We start from the raw sequence: 15,901 nt of genomic DNA, 5'->3' as shown, positions 1-15,901 counted from the left end.
GTGGAGGTGGAAGGATCACTTGAGCCCAGGGGTTTGAGACCAGCTTGGGAAACATAGGGAGACTCTGTCCCTACAAAAAAAGTTAAAAAATTAGGTGTGGTGGCGTTTGCCTGTAGTCCTAGCTACTCAGGAGGCTGAGGCGGGAGGACTGCTTGAGCACAGGAGTTCGAGGCTGCAGTGAGCAGTGATCATGCCACTTTACTCCAGCCTGGGTGACAGAGTAAGACTCTGTCTCAAAACAAAACAAACAAACAAGCAAACAAACAAAAACACGGATTCACTTGAGCCACCACTCAAAAACTTTATTCATCACTAGAAAATTCTTAAGTTATATTATTATAGGGCTGAGGGCAACTGATAGATCAGATCACCTGACAAAACCTTCACTGGCTGCCCTGGTGAGACGTTAGTGGCAAGGTGGGCCTTTCAGAGTTGTCCAAGCTCACACTCAGCAAGTGCCAAGGCTAGAAGCATGGAGCACCAGCAACAAGCAAGTAAGCCAACATTTAGGAGTCTCATGAACCCGAAAAGGAAATAGGGCCCACTCTTACCAGAGTTGCAGTTGAAGAGAGTGGAGGGATTTGAAGAATCTCATCCACAGGACTCCAGGAAATATCCAAAGCGATCGCAGTTTGTGATGCTGTGATTGTATCATCCAAGGCAGAGGACTTAAAGAGCTCATACTGGGCAAAGCCTTTGGATGTTACCTGAAAAGAGTGCACCCAGCAGATCATTTAGCTGTGCTTCCACATGGCCAAGAGTCCATTACCCAAATTATTTTGATCCTTGTCCCAAAGAAAAAAGATCACACACGCCATACTTTTGGGATATATACTTTCCATATATTTTTGGGATATATACTTTCCATATTTTTGGGATATATACTTTCCATATATCCCAAATAGAAAAGTAAGACAATTCTTTGAAACCACAAAGATTGGCTAAAAGGCATGAAGGCATTTTAATTTTGGTCATTAGCTGATATGAAAATAAACATAAACATTTTCATACTACAGAAAAATATCTAGTCATCTTAGGAGTGAAAAAGAACCTCTAAACTAGGAAGGCAGGTTGACAACAATTTGAAGAAAATAATATGAGTAGAAGCAAAACACTTACAGTAGACAAGTGATGTCTTTTCTTGTGAAAATTTTTTAGGTTTTCAAGATTTACAGAATAATTTTTATCAGCTATAGGAAATGAAAGAAAGAAATGTAAAGGCACAACTCAAAATTACATTGTCAGAGCTACAAAACTGTAATCCCTCACATTCTCAGTGTACCGCAACTCAACAAAATAACTGTTAAAATTAAATTTTAAATCACAGATAAGTGAAATGTTTATAAGAGAATGAAAGTGGGCTGGGTATGGTGGCTCACACATATAATCCCAGCACTTTAGAAGGCCAAGGAGGGAGGATCGTTTGAACCCAGGAGTTCGAGACCAGCCTGGGCAACATAGCAAGACCCTGTCTCTATAGAAAATTTTAAAAACAGCCAGGTGTGGTGGCATGTGCCTGTAGTCCCAGCTATTTGGGAGGCTGCGGTGAGAGGATTGCCTGAGCCCAGGAGGTCGAGGCTGCAGTGAGCCATGATTGCGCCACTGCACTCCAGCCTGGGTGACAGAGTAAGATCCTACCTCAAGAAACTAAAAAAAAGAATTTAAGTGTAACAGCCAGGCGCAGCAGCACTTGGCTGTAATGCCAGCTACTCAGGAGGCTGAGGTGGGAGGATTGCTTCAGGCTGAGTTTGAGACCAGCCTGGGCAATACAGTGGGACCCTGTCTCTTAAAAACAAATTAAAAATAAAAATAAAATTAGCTGGCCATGGTTGTGCTCTCCTGTAGTCCCAGCTATTCAGGAGGTTATGGTGGGAGGATCACTTGAGCCCAGGAGTTTGAGGCTGCAGTGACCTATGAATGCACTACGGTACCCTAACCTGGGCTACAGAGTGAGGCTCTGTCTCTAAAAAAATAAGTAGATAAAAAATAAAGTGGAAGTTGGACACGGTGGCTCATGCCTGTAATCCCAGCACTTCGGGAGGCCGAGGGGGGTGGATCTTGAGATCAGGAGCCTGACCAATATGGTGAACCCCCATCTCTACTAAAGACCAGTCTGACCAATATGGTGAAACCCCGTCTCTATTAAAAATACAAAAAAATTAGCCGGGCATGGTGGCGGGTGCCTGTAATCCCAGCTACTCCGGAAGCTGAGGCAGAGAACTGCTTGAACCCAGGAGGCGGAGGTTGCAGTGAGCCGAGATCGCGCCACTGCACTCCCACCTGGGCGACAGAGCAAGACTCCGTCTCAAAATAAATAAATAAATAAACATAAATAAAAAATAAAGTGGAATGAAGGTCAATACTACTATCAAAAATACAATTAAATGTCTACGATTGGAAACATATTGTCAGTTTGTATCTTCCAATGAAATTTTTCAATAATATACACACAGAAATAAAATGAAACCCAAATCAAACAAGTGTAAACCTCCTGTCCAGACTTTTGGGGATCTGTTTCTGGTGTTTCTGGAATACCTCCCACATGCTGCAAGTTACACACTAGAGTAGATTTATGGTGATTAATGCAAGTTCTACCTTGTGCACTTTCATCATAACAATATCAATTCTCGTAAAAAAACATGAAACAATAACTATACAAATGAATAAATACACACACACACTCTCTAGAGAGAGCACTCACCTTTACAACTGACCACATATAAGACAATTCCTGTAATGCTGTTGTTTGTTGTGATAAGCTCAGCTCCTAGCCAACAAGTACCTTCAGGATCTGAACTGTCACATCTTACCCAAAGGGGAGGAAGGGCAGTAACTGGCAGATTAATCTTCAAATGGGTCATATTAGGATTGTGAGCCATGGTGTAAAGTCCAATTAACTGCCTTTAAAACAAGAGTAAGGACAAATTATAGATAGAGATTTCCAATTCAAGAATTTCTTTAATTTCTGAGAGACAGGGTCTCACTCTGTTGCCCAGGCTGGAATGCAGTGGTGCGATCATAGCTCACTACAGCCTTGGCCTCCTTGGCTCAAGTGATCCTCCTGTCTCAGCCTCCCAAGTACCTGGGACTACAGATACAAGCCACTGCATCAGGCTTATTTTTATGTTTTGTAGAGACAGAGTCTTGCAGTGTTGCTCAGGCTGGTCTCAAACTACTTGCCTCAAGCAATTCTTCTGCCTTAGCCTTCCAAAGTGTTGGGATTATAGGCATGAGCCACCACGTCCAGCCAGAATTTTCTTTTAAAAAGATATGAGGGGTCTTCCATCCTGGCTAACACGGTGAAACCCCATCTCTACTAAAAATACAAAAAATTAGCCTGGTGTAGTGGCGGGCTCCTGTAGTCCCAGTTACTGGGAGGATGAGAATGGTGTGAACCCGGGAGGCGGAGCTTGCAGTGACCACAGATCTCACCACTGCACTCTAGCTTGGGCGACAGGGTGAGACTCCGTCTCAAAAAAAAAAAAAAAAGATACGAGAGGTCTCACAGAAACAACAACCTAAAACTTAAATAGCAACATGTATATATGTATACTTTATCCATTAATAGATTCACCAGGCAGATCAAAATGCACGCACCAGAAAGTGACAGAGTATGACAGGATTGGAGCTACTATGAGCAGGGAGCTTCAATATGGCAAGGATTGGGGGTTCAGCAGGAGTGCAAGTTCAGTAGAAGTTGAAGAGGTAGGATGTGAGATTAATCTAAAGAAATAAGTAGGAGCCAGGCCGGGCGCGGTGGCTCAAGCTTGTAATCCCAGCACTTTGGGAGGCCGAGGTGGGCAGATCACGAGGTCAGGAGTTCGAGACCAGCCTGACCAACATGGTGAAACCCCGTCTCTACTAAAAATACAAAAATTAGCCGGGTGTGGTGGCTTGTGCTTGTAATCCCAGCTACTCAGGAGGCTGAGGCAGGAGAATCGCTTGAACCCAGGAGGCAAAGGTTGCCGTGAGCCGAGATCACGCCATTGCACTCCAGCCTGGGTGACAGAGTGAAACTCTGTCTCAAAAAAAAAAAAAGGAAAGAAAAGAAAGAAGTAGGACCCAATAAACACAAAATGATGCTGTCATTAGTGAGACAGTTAACAAAATTTGAATATGGGCTCTGATTAGATAATGGTATTGTAATAATGTTAGATTTCCAGATTCTCATCATTGTTCCATGGTTATGTAAGAGAATGTATTTGTTCATAGAAAATACAAAGTGGAGCATTTAGGGGTAAAAGAGTACCAGATCTTCACTACATTGTCAATACTTCATTTTTAAAATGGTGTATGTGTGTACATTACCATATATATATATATATATATATATATATATACACACAAACACACAATCTATAGGTATAATAAGTTATAAACATATTGTTATAACGATATATAGTTGTAACAATATACATATATAACTATATATGAATGCATACATAGCAATATACTGCTTTGCATATATCTATCTAGAAAGAGACACAAGAGAGAGAAAAAGGAAAAGGGGAAGAAGGAGAAGAAAAAGAAGCAAATGCTGTAAAATCTAAGCAATTGGTGAATCTGGATTAAGGATATACAGAAGTTCATGCACTATTCTTGTAACTTTCCCGTAAATTTGAAAGTGTATCAAAATTGAAAGTCACCAAAAAATGTGGCTTACGTTTTTATTTTTCAAAGACATGAAAACTAAATTGATTACCAACAGATGTCCAGGAAAAAAATTTCTAGGGGATTTTACTTCCAAAAAGAGGTGAAATAACCCCAGAAGGAAAATGCAAGAAGAAATGGAGAGCAAAGAAATAAGCGCATGAATCAACCCACACAAACACTGGCTGAAGAAAATAATACAAATATTTAACATTTAAGTCGTAGGGAGAAAACAGGCCAAATATGACTAAAATCAAGTACCTATGAAGGAAGAGGCTGATTAAACTTTTAAAACTTCTAGGCTGGGCGCAGTGGCTCACGCCTGTAATCCCAGCACATTGGGAGGCTAAGGCAGGTGTATCACCTGAGGTGAGAGTTCAAGACCAGCCTGGCTAACATGGGGAAACCCCGTTTCTACTAAAAATACAAAAAGTTAGCCGGACATGGTGGTGTGTGTCTGTAATCCCAGCTACTCGGGAGGCTGAGGCAGGAGAATCACTTGAACCCAGGAGGCGGAAGATGCAGTGAACTGAGATCGCACCATTGCACTCCAGCTTGGGCAACAAGAGCAAAATGCCATATCAAAGAAAAAAAAAAGAAAAAAAAAACTTCTATAGAGGAAGTAAAAACCAGCATGAAGATATAATTTTGTGAACGTTATTACAGTAGTTATCATTCTCATACCATTCTGTTAGTATTTGCATGACTATATTCGCCAGGACACCCTGAAGACAAGGACTTTTTGGTTTTGGAGGCAGGAGGAGGCTGGACAGAGGGAACTGTACATAGCTACACAGTGGGGAGGCAGGAAGTGAAGCTGGAGAGGTAGCCAGAGGCTCTCAAGTTTCTAACAGGGGCACTACTGGCACCTTGGGTGAGATAACTGCTCATTGTGCGGGAGAGTCCCATGCATTGCGGGATGTTTACCATCCACGGCGCAGGTGCACTAAATGCCAGTAGCTCCTCTCAGTCACTGTGACAAACCAAAATACTCCCCTATATTTCCAATTCCCTCTGGGTATGGTACCACCCCTGGTGGAGGACCAGTGGGGCTAGACAATGAAAGTTCCTGTGTGTCATTCTTAAGGAATTTGGGTTTTATCATGAAGCCAATGAAGAACCTCTAAAGGATTTTAAGCAGGAAAGAAGCTTGGTCAGGCTTTCATTTGAGGAAGAAAGACTGGAGGGGAACCAGATTACACATAAGGAAAACAATTGAGAAACAACAACAATAAATTGGTATAGAGGTGTAGAGAAAGGGAAGATAAGTGCAGTATTCTTGGTCACATTTGGGATACCTATCAAATATTCAAGTAGAACTATCCTTAGTTGGGTATACTTATCAGGGGGTGGGGGAGATGAAGGAAGATATAAGGGCTAGAGGCCTATTTTTCCCAATGTTTATAAGAATGTTTCCATTTAAATCCTAGTCGCCACCCCTACTCAGCATAAGAGAAAACCTACCTTGCCTTCCCAACTGGTAAAGCAAGTGGTCCAACATTTTCGCCAGTAGAGAAATCAGATATGGCAGTTTCTTCAGATTGAAGTTCTTCAATATGACTTGTTTCTTCCTTTTCTAAAGGCTTTAAAAATGTTCTTAATTATTTAACCAGACAAAAGAGCACATAGGATAGCAGCTGACTCTTTACTATGCTACAGAATAATGACAAGCAGAACATAATGTACTTATTTTTATACCCTTAAGCACAAATGATTGGGTTTTGGCAAGAATAGCCACAAACTAGCTTGGTACCAAAAAATCTTGCCATCAGGAGCATTTCCACTGTCCTATAAAAAGATATTGACCTTAGTTGCTAATAGCAAAGGAAGCAACTGATGCTTTTAGAAAAGGAAGTGCTCGGCAGGACATGGTGTCACATGCCTGTAATCCCAGCATTCTGGGAGACTGAGGAGGAGAATCACTTAAGCCCAAGAGGTCAAGACAAACCAAGGCAACACAGGGAGACCTGTGTCTACCAAAAAAAAAAAAAAAAAAAAAAATCAGCCAGGGTGGTGGCATGCACCTGTGGTCCCAGTTAATCAGGAGGCTGAGGTGGAAGGATTGCTTGAGCTTGGGAGGTGGAGGCTGCAGTGAGCCATGACAGTACCACCACACTCCAGCCTGGGCGAAAGAGCAAGACTACCTTAAAAGCAGAAAAGGAAGTGCTCCAATTTGCACAAAATGATTAGGTAAAGGTAAAATACCAAGGAAACCCAGACGTTCTTGGATTTTTCACTCTCAAAACAGGAAGACCTTCTTTCTGGACTATAACCTTAGGCCCACAATCTTTTTCTCTAGGGCAATAACCTCTGATTGGTGTTAGTGGGTACTATTATCCATGTGTTTACAAAATAGTTAAATAGCTCAGCCTTGCCAATAATAACAACAAGGGAGTTTTTCAGTGAGATAAAACTGTTATATATCCTGATTGTGGTGGTGACTGCAAGAATCTACATATGTGTTAAAATTCATGGAACTGAACAACAAAAGCAGTCAGTCAGCAGGGCGTGGTGGCTCACCCCTGTAATCCCAGCACTTTGGGAGGCCGAGGTGAGTGGATCACGATGTCAGAAGATTGAGACCATCCTGGCTAATATGGTGAAACCCTTTCTCTACTAAAAATACACACAAAAAATTAGCCGGGCGTGGTGGCAGGTGCCTGTAATCCCAGCTACTCGGGAGGCTGAGGCAGGGGAATCGCTTGAATTCGGGAGGTGAAGGTTGCAGTGAGCTGAGATCGTGCCACTGCACTCCAGTCTGAGTGACAGAGCGAGACTCCATCTCAAAAAAAAAAAAAAGAAATAAGTGAATTTTATCGATTTATTGATAATTTTACTTGTTTATTTCTTAATGAGGCTACGAGAAAATGTTAAATTGCGTATGTGGTTCATATTTATTTGTACTGGACAGCACTACACTTACTCCTAAAAGAATGAGAACTCATTTTCACTGATGCTGATTTTAAAACGTGTATGTTAGATTATTCCCAAGAAACCAAATTTGGTTATGGAGAATTAACCACAAAGTCAAACCAGTACTTACCACTTTTTCCACTATGAATACTATGTCATTTTCATTTAGAATATTTTTCAAAGGGTTTGGTTGGCCTTTGCTGATCAACTGCACTTGGACATCAGCCTGTTAAAACAGGTATCAAGCAACATTATACATACACTTATATATTTCTACTATCTAAACACATAAAGACCAGTTCTATGCAAGTCAATGGAAAATTTCCTTAAGAGACAGAGTCTCGGCCGGGCACGGTGGCTCACGCCTGTAATCCCAGCACTTCGGGAGGCCAAGGCGGGTGGATCACGAGGTCAGGAGATTGAGACCATCCTGGCTAACACGGTGAAACTCCATCTCTACTAAAAATACAAAAAATTAGCCAGGCGTGGTGGCGGGCGCCTGTAGTCCCAGCTGCTCAGGAGGCTGAGGCAGGAGAATGGTGTGAACTCGGGAGGCGGAGCTTGCAGTGAGCCGAGATCGTGCCACTGCACTCCAGCCTGGGGGACAGAATGAGACTCTGTTTCAAAAAAAAAAAAAAAGAGACAGAGTCTCACTATGTTGCCCAGGCTAGAGTGCAATGGCTATTCATAGGCACATGCATAGTGCATTAAAGACTCAAACTCCTGGGCTCAAGCAATCCTCCCACCTCAGCCTCCCCAGTAGCTGGAACTTCACGTGTGTGCCACCACACCTGGCTAATTATTTTATTTTTCATACAGATGGGGTCTCGCTATATTGCCCAGGCTGGTCTCAAAATTCTGGCCTCAAGCAGTCCTCCTACCTCTGTCTCCCAAAGTGCTGGGAATACAGGCATGAGCCACTGTCCTGGCCAAAACTTCATACATTCTCATTCCAACTGGAAGTTTATTCAAAAGTTTGAAAACAGGCTGGGTACAGTAGCTCACGCCTGTAATCCCAGCACTTTGGGAGGCCGAGGCGGATAGATCACTTGAGGTCAGGAGCTTGAAACCAGCCTGGCCAACATGGGGAAACTCTGTCTCTACTAAAAATACAAAAATTAGGCTGGGCACAGTGGCTCACGCCTGTAATCCCAGCACATTGGGAGGCTGAGGCGGGTGGACTGCTTGAGGTCACGAGTTCAAGACCAGCCTGCCCAAACTGGTGAAACCACATCTCTACTAAGACTACAAAATATCAGGCAGGCATGGTGGCGGGGGCCTGTAATCCCAGCTACTCAGGAGGCTGGGGCAGAAACTGCTTGAACCTGGGAGGTGGAGCTTGCAGTGGGCCAAGATTGTGCCACTGCACTCCAGCCAGGGCAACAGAGCAAGACTCCATCTTAAAAAGTAAAAAATAAATAAACAAATAAAAATACAAAAATTAGCTGGGCATGGTGGTGGGTGCCTATAATTCCAGCTACTCGGGAGGCTGAGCCAGGAGAATTGCCTGAATCCAGAAGGTGGAGGTTGCAGTGAGCCGATATCATGCCACTGCACTCCAGCCTGGGCAACAGAGATTCTGCACAGGATAATCATTACCGTTATTAGCCTGGTTGGTACACATTCCTTTTCCAAGCATATAACTCTGTTTAAATACAAATATATGCTGTACACATTGGCACCTGTAATCCCGGCTAATCGGGAGGCTGAGATGGGAGGATGGTTTGAGGCCAGGAATTTGAGACTAGTTACAACACAGCAAGACCATGTCTCTTAAAAAAAAAAAAAATAGCCAGGTATGGTGGTGCACTGGTAGTCCCAGTTACTTGGGAGGCTGAGGTGTGAGGATCACTTGAGCCCAGGAGTTTGAGGCCGCAGTGAACTTTGATCATACTACTGAACTTCAGCCTGGGCAACAGAGTAAGACCCCATCTCTTTAAAAAATAATAATAAAAATAGAAATGTATCTATTTAGATATCTAATAGGATTTTGCCTAATAAAAACAGGATTCTAATAGTTTTATATCATGAATGTCTGTGTCATTCAATGTTCTTTGGCAGTCTAGTACCACAGCTCTTTTGTCACATAACTAATTCCATATTGTATGACATTTTAGTAGTTTCCAGTTTTTTGCTATTATAAACAATTGATGACATCAATTCAAATGAACACTTTTGAATTATTTTCTTAAGATTAATACCTAAAATCACACTGATACTATTAGACTGCCTTTCAAAATGTTGCACCTACACATTTATACTTCCATCACTTATATCAACATATTAAGCATTTTCATGGCCGGGTGCAGTGGCTCACGAATGTAATCCCAGCACTTTGGGAGGCCGAGGCGGATGGATCACCTGAGGTCAGGAGTTTGAGACCAGCCTGGCTAAGATGGTGAAACCCCATCTCCACTAAAAATACAAAATTAACAGGGCGTGGTGGCGGGTGCCTATAATCCCAGCTACTTGGGAGGCTGAAGCAGAAGAATCACTTGAACCTGGGAGGCAGAGGTACAGTGAACCAGGATCGCGCCACTGCACTCCAGCCTGGATGACAGAGTGACTCCATCTCAAATAAAAAAAAGAAAGAAAAAAAGCATTTTCATTGTTTATTTTTACCATCTCACAGTGAAACATAAGATCTTACTGTTTTGTCATTTGTTTGATCAATAATGATGGTGAACAGTTTCTTTTTATCTTTTTTTTTTTTTTTTTTGAAGACAGGCTCTCGCTCTGTCACCCAGACTGGAGTGCAGTGGCACAATCTTGGCTCACTGTAGCCTTAACCTCCCAGACTCAAGCGATCCTCCGGCTGAGGCCTCCCAGTAGTAGTAGCTGGGACTATAGGTGCGTGACACCACACCCAGCTAATTTTTTTTGCTTTTTGTAGAGACAAGGTCTCACCATATTGCTCAGGCTGGTTTCATACTCCTCAGCTCAAGCAATCCTCCCACCCCAGACTCCCAATGTGCTAGGATTACAGGTGTGAGCCACCACACTCGGCCAAGGTAAACAGCAGTTTCTAATATGCTTATTAATCATAAATATCTCTTATTATTTGAATCCATTTGGTTTCTTAGTTTGGATATTAAAGCATGAAGAAACCAAGCACAGAGAGCCAAGGATACTGTGTTATTCTAATCTACTAGGTTCTTGAGGAGTTTCAGGTACTGTTGTGGGTTGAAGTGTGTCCCCAGAAATGGTATCTTGAAGGTCTAACCTCCAGTTCCTATAAATGTGACTTTATTTGGAAATAAAATCTTGGCAAATATAATCAAGATGAGGATTAATTTGGATTAGGGCAAGCCCTAAATCCAATGACTGGTATACTTAAAAGGAAAGAGAGTTAGAGGCATAGACACGCAGGGGGAATACCACGTGTCTACAGAAGCAGAGATTTGAGTGATGTGTTTACAAGCCAAGCAATACCAAAGATTGCTGGAAACCATCAGAAGGTAGAAAGAGGCAAGGAAAGATTCTTTCTTAGAGAATTCAGGAAGAGCATGCACCTGCTGACACCTTAATTTCAGAATTTTAGTCTCCAGAACTGGGAGAGAATAAATTTTTGTGTTTGAAGCTGCCTAATTTGCAGTATTTTGCTATAGCAGCCCTAGGAAACTAATACAGATATCAAGCAGCAAGAATTCAGGCAGGAAGGGATAAATGAGTTTACCCAGATATATCTGATTCTTGAGTTTGGCTAGTGAGAATTCAGATAGTGAAAGGTAACTCTATTTGCATGTTTCTTTCTTGATTACTTACTCGTGTCCTTTGCCTATTCTTCTTTTATACTTTTTTGTCTTTCTTTCTCATTGATTTTTTTTTTTTTTTTTGAGATAGTCTCGCTCTGTCGCCCAGGCTGGAGTGCAGTGGTGCGATCTCTGCTCACTGCAACCTCTGCCTCCCAGGTTCAAGTGATTCTCCTGCCTCAGCCTCTCTAGTAGCTGGGACTACAGGCACAAGCTACTGCACCTGGCATTTTATTTTATTTTATTTTATTTTATTTATTTTATTTTATTTTATTATTTTATTTTATTTTATTAGAGACGGAGTTTCACTCTGTCACCCAGGCTGGAGTACAATGGCTTAATCTTGGCTCACTGCAACCTCTGCCTCCCAGGTTCAAGTGATTCTCCTGCCTCAGCCTCCTGAGTAGCTGGGACTACAGGCACACGCCACCATGCCCAGCTAATTTTTGTATTTTTTAGTAGAGCTGGGGTTTCACCATGTTGGCCAGGCTGGTATCGAACTCCTGACCTCAGGTGATCCATCCACCTCAGCCTCCCGAAGTGCTGCGATTACAGGCATGAGCCATCGTGCCCAGCCATCTTTCTCATTGATTTTTAAGATATATATATATATATATATATATATATATATATATATATGTATATGGCCACACACACATATACATATTACAGCTTCTCATTCATGAGTATTTCCCCCCCCCCAGCTTGTCTGTTAATGTATACTTTATTTTAGTTTGCTAATTATTTCATGGACATAGGTTTTATCTCCCCAAGTATGAAACACTCAGCACATATTAGACGCTAAATAAATATATGAATGTTTATAGCAGCTCTCATAATCATCAAAAACTGGAAAAAACCCAATGTCCTTCAACTGGTGAATGGATAACCAAACTATGGTACATCCATACAATGGAATACTACTCAGAAATAGAATGAATTGTTGATACACACAACAACATAGATGAATCTTAAATGCATTATACTAATTGAAAGAAGCCAGAACCAAAAGGCTGTATGATTTTATTTATAGGATATTCTGGAAAAGGTAAAACTACAGAGACAAAAAATAGATTAATGTTTGCCAGGAACTAAGGGAGGGCAAAGGGCTCACTGTAAAGGGACATAAGAACATTTTTGGAGAGGATAGAAATATTCCATATCTTGATTATAGGGTGGTGACTAAATAATTTAACAGAAGTTCGGCCGGGCGTGGTGGTTCAAGTCTGTAATCCCAGCACTTTGGCAGGCCGAGGCGGGCGGATCATGAGGTCAGGAGATCGAGACCATCCTGGCTAACATGGTGAAACCCCGTCTCTACTAAAAATACAAATAAATTAGTCAGGCGTGGTGGCAGGCACCTGTAGTTCCAGCTACTTGGGAGGCTGAGGCAGGAGAATGGCGTGAACCCGGGAGCCGGAGCTTGCAGTGAGCCGAGATCGCGCCACTGCACTCCAGCCTGGGCAACAGAGCATGACTCCGTCTCAAAATAAAAATAAAAACAGACAATTTTAGGATTAGAGTTGTGTTTAAAAACCAAATTGTTCATACCTCATAGAGAAATGGGTCTTTACGGATTCCTTTCTTTTCTTCATTAAATTCCCTGAAACGCAGAACCACATATGAAAAACAGAACTACATTATCTCTCCTGTTATTCACACTCAGGAGTCAGTCATCACTTTATCTCTGCAGGACACCTATGGGAAAGGCAAAAAGCAAGTACTTACAGCAGCCCTAAGATGTAGTTGCAGAGAGAGAAAAAAAGCAGAAAAGAAGCATTAGGTTAAGAAGAAAAGAGAACCAAAAAAGAAAACTGTGACAGAGATTAATAGACTGTTGCCCTCAATTGGGTACAACTGATTCTCAGAGGCAGCAGGAAATTGGGTTGCCTGCTTCTACTGTGTGTCTTTTCAAACACATCACCAGTTAAAATTAAAATGTAACTTGCCACATGACCTTTCAAAGTAAAAATGATTGTATTCTGATCTGTTACTGAATCAGTGGGTAACCACAGAGAAGTTACTTAAGGGTCCTAGGCCTTAGATTTCTATGGCTAAAATGGAAGCATCTGTCCTCCATTTTTATAAATTGTTACTCAAAGTTAGTAAATTTGATTATGTTGACCATTTCCTTTTCAAAATGTAAGCATGAAACTCCAGGATATCATTTAATTATTATCCTTTAATTCAAGAAAGTTTTAAAATAGTGAATCTAAAGCACTTAAACTGTAATCCATTAACATACCAAAATACATACCAGCCTGATCTACACTGAAAAATCTTTAGTCATTGAAGGAACCCAACAGAACTGTTTCAAGAAACCATTTATATCTATATTTGATCTAATACTATATGACTTCCTGAAATAGAAACAGAAGAGCTAGGCCTATGACTGATTCACTTTTGCCATATTGTGAAAGATCGTGATTTATTCTTACAGATGTTTATGTCTTACGTATAACTCAGGGATGTTATTTAATCAGTCTTTTTTTTTTTTTTGAGATGCAGTCTCGCTCTGTGGCCCAGGCTGGAGTTGGAGTGCAGTGGCGTGATCTCCGCTCACTGCAAGCTCCGCCTCCCGGGTTCACGCCATTCTCCTGCCTCAGCCTCCAGAGTAGCTAGGACTACAGGAGCCTGCCACCACGCCCGGCTAATTTTCTTTTTGTATTTTTAGTAGAGATGGGGTTTCACCATGCACTTAATCAGTCTTGCAATAATGTCTCCAGCATGTTTAATAGAGGCCAGTCACTCCTGCTAGATGCTGGGAATATCAAACAAAAGCATAGTCCCTGGTTCACAGTCCTGACTGGATTCCAACAAGTAAACCACAGTTCCGTGGTGATAAGTGCTCAGAGAGAGGCAAGTATAGTAGGAAGCTGTAGTAGAAATTTAGCTATAGGGCTTAAACTTTAACCTGAAAGCCAAGAGGAACTCACTAAATGACTTTAAATGGGAAAGATCTGACAGTAATGTGGAGGGTAATAACTTGGAGTCCAGGAAAATAGCTGTGAATAACTTGTAGCACTTCAGAGAACTGATAGTGGCCTGAATAAAAAAAGCAAGGATGGAGGAAGAATAAGAGGATCGACTAGATAAGGCAGGGGTGGGGGTTTTGGAATTAGAACGCTTCAGAGACAGAATTCAGAAGTAGAATGTCCAGTTGGAGGAAAAGATTAATTCAGCTTTGCAGGTATTGATCTGAGGTCCCGTGTGAAAATTCCCAGTAGGGGGGGAAAAACAGTGTTATACTTGCTATGTGAAGTATAAAGGGTTTAAATGGGCCGGGCACGATGGCTCACGCCTGTAATCCCAGCACTTTAGGAGGCCAAAGTGGGTGGATCACGAGGTCAAGAGATTGAGACCATCCTGGCCAACATGGTGAAACCTCTTCTCTACTAAAAATAAAAATACAAAAATCAGCTAGGCGTGGTGGCATGCGCCTGTAGTCCCAGCTACTCGGGAGGCTGAGGCAGGAGAATCGCTTGAGCCCGGGAGGCAGAGGTTGCAGTGAGCCAAAATCGCACCACTGCACTCCAGCCTGGCAACACAGCGAGACTCCGTCTCAAAAAAAAAAAAAAAAAAAAGGGGTCTAAATAAAGTTGTATCAATAGAGGACTTATTTATTTATTTATTTATTTTTAGAGACGGGTTCTCACTACGCTGCCCAGGCTGGCCTCCAACTCCTGGGCTCAAGCAGTCCTATTGCCTCAGCGCCCAGAGTAGCTAGGATTACAGGTATGCACCACCATGCCCAGTTAATAGGAGATTTTTATTTTTATTTATTTATTTTAGAGACAGAGTCTTGCTCTGTTGCCCAGGCTGGAGTGCACTGGCACGATCTCGGCTCACTGCAACCTCTGCCTCCCGAGTTCAAGCAATTCCCCCAAGTAGCTGGGATTACAGGTGCCCGCCACCATGCCCGGCTAATTTTTATATTTTTAGTAGAGACGGGGTCTTGCCATGTTGGCCAGGCTGGTCTAGAACTCCTGACCTCAAGTGATCCGCCCGCCTCGGCCTCCCAAAGTGCTGGGATTACAGGCGTGAACCATCGCGCCCGGCCTTATCTTAAATAAAGATGAAACAGCCATAGAGTGAAATACTATATAGCAGCTAAAAACAATGAGATAGATCTATAAGGAGTCACAATGAAAGATGTCCAAGACATGCCAGTTTTTTTTAAAAGCTAGTGCTCTTTCTATTCAAAACGTTTACAAGCGTTACTACTTTTGTAAGCAGGAAAAAAAGCAATGAAGATAAACAATGAAAAATTATAACATTTAGGAAATCATGGGCTAGATTACACAGCGGTTCTCAAAGTGTGATGCTCAACCAGCCGTATCCGTTACACCTAGCATTTATCAGGAGGGCAAATTAATTGGCCCCATCTCAGACCTACTAAATCAGAAACCCTGGAAGTGGAGCCCAGCAATCTGTGTTTTGACAATCCCCCGGTGATTCTGATGCATGCTAAATTTGAGAACTATGGATTAGATTTTTACATAGGATGCAGAACTTGATGGAATCCCCTTGGTAGTAGTACTTCACCATAAGAATAAAATGAAGTCTCGGAGCACAGTGAAAAAATA

At 42.1% G+C, this 15,901-nt stretch overlaps 1 protein-coding gene across 3 annotated transcripts in view; it reads right to left on the bottom strand.

The window, feature by feature from the left end:
• The window catches only part of ZWILCH (zwilch kinetochore protein), a 44,367-nt gene that overhangs the window by 27,681 nt on the left and 785 nt on the right, over positions 1-15,901 (bottom strand). The window contains exons 2-7 of one of the 3 annotated variants that reach the window (XM_019010509.4): positions 12,867-12,918; positions 7,694-7,789; positions 6,115-6,233; positions 2,702-2,901; positions 1,120-1,190; positions 552-707 (exon numbers count right to left, since the gene is read on the bottom strand). In XM_019010509.4, coding sequence (XP_018866054.3) covers positions 552-707; positions 1,120-1,190; positions 2,702-2,901; positions 6,115-6,233; positions 7,694-7,789; positions 12,867-12,918 — 694 coding nt within the window. Of the gene's footprint in view, positions 1-551; positions 708-1,119; positions 1,191-2,701; positions 2,902-6,114; positions 6,234-7,693; positions 7,790-12,866; positions 13,014-15,901 lie in introns of all 3 variants that reach the window. The other 2 variants (XM_063698638.1, XM_055362676.2) reach the window with 2 other exon arrangements.

The sequence above is a fragment of the Gorilla gorilla genome, chromosome 16 (genome assembly GCF_029281585.2).
Source record: "Gorilla gorilla gorilla isolate KB3781 chromosome 16, NHGRI_mGorGor1-v2.1_pri, whole genome shotgun sequence".
NCBI lineage: Eukaryota > Metazoa > Chordata > Mammalia > Primates > Hominidae > Gorilla > Gorilla gorilla.
The sequence above is the reverse complement of the archived record's forward strand: the minus strand, read 5'-3'. Positions and strand labels throughout refer to the sequence as shown.